Genomic DNA, 6,164 nt, shown 5'->3' on the forward strand with positions numbered 1-6,164 from the left:
TAGATGTGATCAGAAATATTGTCAGTTGAATTGATAGTCCATGCTGAGCTATGCTGGCTTGGCTGTGTCACTCCCAGATATTTTAAATGCCACTTGGGTCTCTTTCTGCCTTTTCTGTCTTGAGCATGAAAGCATTCTGTTGTTGATCCTTCACACGTTGGATATGACTTTATATGATATATTATTAAATAATGTTTCTACTTGCAATCAAAGAGTCTTTTCTTCCCCATTTTGCACTGATCTCCATAGAGATTGGCTGATTCTGAAAGCATTCAGGAGATGTAAATATTTATCGCTCCATTTAATCAGAATTTTTTTTTCCCCATTTTTTTACGTATTTTTCTTGTGTATATAACTATACTTAACTAGTACATGTGTCTTCCTGGGGAGCTGCTCCATCCCTCAGCGCTCTTTAAACTGCTTTATTCCTACTTTTCTCTCCAGCTATTAGAAGAGTTTCTGTAATGATCTGCAATCTGCCTTTGCCTTCTGTGTCGTGTTTGCAGTTTAAGTGTTGCGGTGGGGAAGACTATACGGATTGGTCAAAGAATGCTTACCACAACTGCGCCGCTCCGGGACCGCTGGCCTGCGGAGTGCCTTACACGTGTTGTGTCCGGAACAAGGTGAGCCTGCTGTCTCATTAGCTGAGCCACCCTCTGTCCTCACAGATGGAGAAATCCAAGAATCATTAAGGTTGGAAAAGGCCTCCAAGATCATCAAGTCCAACCATCAACCTATCGCCACTCAGTCATAGAAAGATAGAAGCATGGAACTTGGAAAAGCCCAAATCCCTCTCATACCCACCTCCCACTGCCCACGTCCCTCGGTGCCACATCTCCTCAGCTCTGCAACACCTCCAGGGATGGAGACTCCCCCACCTCCCTGGGCAGCCCGTGCCACTGTATCACCGCTCTTTTGGAGGATAAATGTGTCTTAACACCCAACCTGAACCTCCCCTGGCACACCTCTCGTCCTATCTCTGTGCCACTGGAGGTGAGCCACTGCCACCACTGCTGAAAAGTGGCACCCACTGCCTCACTGTGCTCACGTCCCTTGGGCCAGTGGTGAGTGGTGATTCCCACTCAGTGCCAGCCCTGCCACTTTTGTCAGCACCTTGAATCTTGTTTCCTGAAGCTCTTCCAGCAGAGACCTGTGATGGATAGCCCACCGGTGCCTGCTAGGTGCTGCCCTTTCCTTGTCGGGCTTGGGTGTTTGATTAAAGAAGGGAAGAGAAACGCAATAGTAATCTCAGTAATCCAGCTGGATATTGCTGAGAAGTATGTATAGTACAAAGGTGTCTATTGCTTACACTTACACATTCTTGTGTGTCAGAAGAAGTGTGTTTAGATCTGTGCTGAGCTGAGATTTATTCTGAGAAACCAAAGCTAAACAGCTATGTTTTAAGCCCGAGGTGTTTGAGAAGTCGTGTATCTGAAAGTGATGTATGCTGATCCACAACTGTGTGGAGGAGAGCCCGGGCTTCTGCCCTCGGTTGGTGATGAAGGGAGGCAGGGGCGGCTCAGAGAGAGCAGTCTGGCTGCTCAGTGTGGTTTCAATGGAGTGCTTGTTTTTCTGAGTCTCGCCCTTCTCAATTGGAGCCTTATTTTAAAAGCTCAGTTCACGTGTGTAGAATTGCAGCAGCGCTGTGAAGGGAAACGCTATAACAAGCAGTGGCTGTTGGTGCTACACAGATGTTTCCTTTAGAATTATTAGGTCGTGTGTTTGGTGCGTGTTCCTTATTTTACGCACTGATGGATTTTGTAACTGAGCGAGTATTTGGGATTTGTCTGTGACAAATGGGCTCTTCCTGCTTCTGTGGGGAACAGAGATGATGCCATGTGCCAGGAGACAGGTAATCACATAGACTGTGTATTTCAAGAGCAAACCAAAGTCAGGAAAGTTTTAAAACCAAGGAGTTATCTGAGGAATGCAAGGAGTTCTGTTTCCCCTTGTTTCACTGACAACTGGGGAAGGAGGGATAGGGTTTCTTGCAAAGGCGATGTAGCATGTGGTTTGTTAACTCAGACAAGTTAACTGAGAAGTGTGGAGAAGACCCCAGATGATGGATACCCCCTTATTTAATGTTGGAAAGCTCAGCAAGATGCTGCAAAGCATAAGGGCTGGTAGCTGTGCTGCAGTTGCAGGACTGTGCATTGGGCAGGACAATGTTAGCAGCGTGGCTGTACAGCCTGCTGCCTTTGGAAAACATTGGGAGATGCATCAATCTTGGCTGTCTGACAAATGCTTCCAAATACAGGCTGGTTTCTGTCCTGGAAAGCCACAGATAAGTTTGTAATTACTCAGTGACTCTGTAGTCATGGAAAACTCCTGTTCGTGTAGGAGGGTCGACTTCAGATCTGTTTTAAAAGCCTTGTGCAGGATGAGCCAGGCCCTGGTCATGCTGCTGTTGAGGCAATCTGAAGGAATTATTGTCCAGTCAAAGTATTTATTAAAGACTTACACAAGTGTAGCCGAGATAACAATCCATTCCCGGATGTATGCAAACTTTGGTTTTGAATGCATTTATCTCCATTGAGCACACTTTCTTGTGCCATCATGTCTTGTTAGCAAATGTGTTTAAAATTCAGCGATGATGTCATGAAGTTCTCTGGTGTCCAGTATTTTGCTGGTGGCCTTGTGTTTATGTCAGGCTCAAGTGCTGTGAGAGAAGCGGTCCCCTCGCAACCGTGCCCCAGTACTGCAGCTGGGACCTCCCCTTGTGCCTTCAGAATGGACTGGGAGAGCTTCTATGGAGTGCCCCAAACCTGGTTGGCCTGCCTGTCACATGGTCAAGGGAGAGCCTGGCTTTTGGTGTGAATAAAAGATGTGACCTTGGCCACCAGCACTTAGAAATCTCAATTCTACGTCTTTCCTTGTGTTGGGGTGTATAGCATCAAGGTAGAGTTTGCTCTGCTTTATTTTCCTCATTTTCTTCTTCTCATTTGGCTTTGTCGCTGACTGTGTGCATTGCTTCATTTGATCCTGGTGGGCTTTATGTTTGGTTTGTAAGTCGAGGGCTGTACTTTCCTATAAGCCTTGTCAGGCCAGTTGGGCTTCACAGCTCAAGCAAAGCATTAAATGGCTGCAGAAGGTGTTTTGGTAAGCGTCTGTGAATGCAAACACTCAGGCTTTGGGTTTGTAATGTGTTCATGTAAGCGTTTGTAGTATTGGAAATTATTTAGATTTCAGGTATTTCCAAGTTGAAAGTTGTCATCGTGATGGAACGACTGCCTTAATCCCTGCTTTCTTCATGTGACAAGTTAAGCCATTAAAGCCTTAAAATTAAAACTGGCTGTTGTATGGAAACAGCCGTAGCCTAGAGGTCTGTCAAGCCAGCTTTGGTTTGTGGCACTACACTCCTTTCTGGATGGATAGGGGTCAGCTGCCTCGTGGAGGTCTGATCCTGTGGGTCCTGGGAGAAGCTCTCGGTTCTGCCTGCTGTAATCACCATCCTGCTTTCCCCAAGGCTGAGTTGGGCACAGGTATCACTGCTGCGGGCTGTCCCTCCTTGCTTCCCAGCTGTGTTGAGAACTGAGGAAGCAGTGTGGTGTGGCTGTCCCCAGCCCATGACCTGGGGTAGTGGCACCCTTGGGTTTTGCTTTACTCTACATTTTATTTTCTTTTCAGACAGACATTATCAACACCATGTGCGGATACAAGACTATTGACAAAGAGGTAAAGTAACCAGCACCCACCTCGTGATGGTAAAAGGTTCTGATTTTGTGAGCTTATCCTTGTGAGCTTATCTTTTGTTACTTTTGCCAGTAACAGAAGATCTTCTGCGTGCTTGAATCTACTGAAAAGTTAAAGCAACCATTAAAGTGATTGTACTTGATTGTGCATCTTCTGTGATTCCTTGTTTGACATGTGTGTGAAGCATTTCTTTCCAGAAATAACCTCTCACTTACAGTAACTGCACAGCAAAGAAGGACACGTCAATATTCAAAGTAGTGATGTGATTACAGTAAATTTCTGTACAGCCAATTTAGGACATCAGAATGAAATACCCACCATTGGGATCTGAAATACTTGGAAAGAGCTCTTTCCTGGAAGAGGAGCAAGCCTGCTGGGCTGTGCTGTGGCACGCAGCCTTGTAGCCTTTGTAGGCTACTGCAAAGCTTGTCTGCAATTAATATTTTTCCACTGCTGCATTTAAAACTTGGAAGAACTGATAAAAACGGCAGAGGCTCTTCTGTCCTTCCTGTGTGGTCTACAATTAGAATGAGATGCACTTCTTCTGGGGGAGTGGCTTAAAAAAAGGTGGATTTTATTTTTTTAATAATGTCTGCTCTGTTGCTTTGCAGCGCTTGAGCATCCAAGACGTCATCTATGTCCGCGGGTGCACCAATGCAGTGCTCATTTGGTTTTTGGACAATTACAGCATCATGGCTGGTGTTCTGCTGGGCATCCTGCTCCCCCAGGTAAAAGGGCCATGGCTCCACAGGGAGTGCTGCTTTGTGCTGTGGGAAATCTTTTGCCATATCAGCTGTTCACAAGCATTATTCGTTTCTCATAGAATGGGTAGGGTTGGAAGGGATGTCAAGAATCATTCAGTTCCAACCCCCAATATCTTGTAAGTTCTCCTATGTGCAAAATCCCCATCAGAAATTTCAATATGAGATATTCCACTTCTTGTTGTGGTTAACTGGGATGGGAGCTTTTTGGGCTTGCTCCCTGTGATCCTTATGAGTCCTTTCCAATTTGGGATACTCCACAATTCTATGTCAGTGCGTATGCTACGTCGTGCCCCTCTGCCTGCGCCGTGTATGTGCTTTGTGCAAGCAGTGCCATCAGGTGCAGTGAGCAGCGCACGATGCCCTTGTTTTGCAGTTCCTGGGGGTGCTGCTGTCCTTGCTGTACATCACGCGGGTGGAAGACATCATAGCTGAGCACAAGCTTGGCGAGAGCCTGTTTGGGGAGATGCGGCAGCGCCCCGATCCTGAGTTTGCCAGCGCAGGCTGCTGCATGTGCTACCCGGGCTGACGGCAGGAGCCTCTGGAGCCCATCAGCCTGCGTGCGGGTTTGTGCTTCTGTGGCCATTACGGACATTGGGTGAGACTGATCGACTCTAACTCTTCTTTGGTATTTCTTTTAAAGCAGAATACCAAAAGCAGAGTCTCTTCTTTACCCCGTGGTCTTAATATTTCTAACGTTTCCGCTGCCTCTGGGTGTGTGTTGAGCTCTCACGAGACCCCTGGGTGCCGTGCTCAGGTTGCTCCTAGCTCTTTGGGAAGCGGACCAGGTAACCGCCGTGCCTACACTGCCATGGAATCACCATGCGTGCCCCATTCCACGTCGCCTTCCTCCCTCCTTGTCCTCCTCCTCCCTCTGAAGGGGCTAAAACCAGGCAGAATGCTGGGGGCTGCCCACTGACCCCAGAGCGGGGTGCTGCATGGAATGACAGGGTGGCTTGGGTTGGAAGGTTCTGACTCCCTGTGCACCCCAGGGCCTCACTGCAAGCAGGGAGGCCTCGCCAGCAATTAAAGCTGTCGGCTGTATGCTGGAAGATGAGGCTGCAGCTCCATGTCCTGGGCAGCCTCTCTGTGCCCTTCCCAATTTCAATTTCTTACTGGCTGCAAATAGGAGGAGAGATTTCTTGCTGATCTAAAGGGTGAATATTAAACATGTGTTTAATGACTTTTTTATGCTAATCTCGATCGATTTACTGACAGTAATGGATGTGACACTGAACACTTCATTGCTCGATCCTTTGTGCCTTTTAATGATGGGGCAAATGCCAATGTTGGATTAATCAGGTAATGCTTGATAGACTTTTAATGCAGTTTGTTATTGTCTGGCTTTTGTATCAGTTTATGAGATGTTTGAGTCTTGTATATGTACTGTATTTTTCCTCGTTAGTAAATTAAGTGTTAGAGGGGATTTGGGGGGAATTATCTATGTTGAAATGTTTCTGAATTTGATTCTTGTCAAAATAAAAAAAAATATATTTTTTTTCAAAATGATTTGGACACTCAGTGCTGAGAAAGTAAGGGCTTCTTCCTGTACCAAGGATTTCTGAGGAAGTTCAGTGCTTTTCCAGCTACCAGAAAAGAATCAGAAAAGTACTCAGGTTGAAAAAGCCCTCTTAGCTCACCCAAGCAACCCCCACCTGCCCACTGAGCCACGTCCCTCAGTGCCACATCTCCACAGCTCTTGGAAAGAAC

The 6,164-nt window shown here is 46.6% G+C and overlaps 1 protein-coding gene across 1 annotated transcript in view; it reads left to right on the forward strand.

Annotated features, from left to right (window-relative positions):
- The window catches only part of TSPAN15 (tetraspanin 15), an 11,221-nt gene extending 5,264 nt beyond the window's left edge, over window positions 1-5,957 (forward strand). Inside the window, exons 6-9 of the mRNA XM_031554570.1 lie at window positions 507-623; window positions 3,628-3,675; window positions 4,305-4,421; window positions 4,831-5,957. Coding sequence (XP_031410430.1) covers window positions 507-623; window positions 3,628-3,675; window positions 4,305-4,421; window positions 4,831-4,983 — 435 coding nt within the window. The 3' untranslated portion in view covers window positions 4,984-5,957. The remainder of the gene's footprint in view (window positions 1-506; window positions 624-3,627; window positions 3,676-4,304; window positions 4,422-4,830) is intronic.
- The last annotated feature ends 207 nt before the right edge of the window (window positions 5,958-6,164 follow it).

This window comes from Meleagris gallopavo, chromosome 8 (assembly GCF_000146605.3).
Source record: "Meleagris gallopavo isolate NT-WF06-2002-E0010 breed Aviagen turkey brand Nicholas breeding stock chromosome 8, Turkey_5.1, whole genome shotgun sequence".
Lineage (NCBI taxonomy): Eukaryota > Metazoa > Chordata > Aves > Galliformes > Phasianidae > Meleagris > Meleagris gallopavo.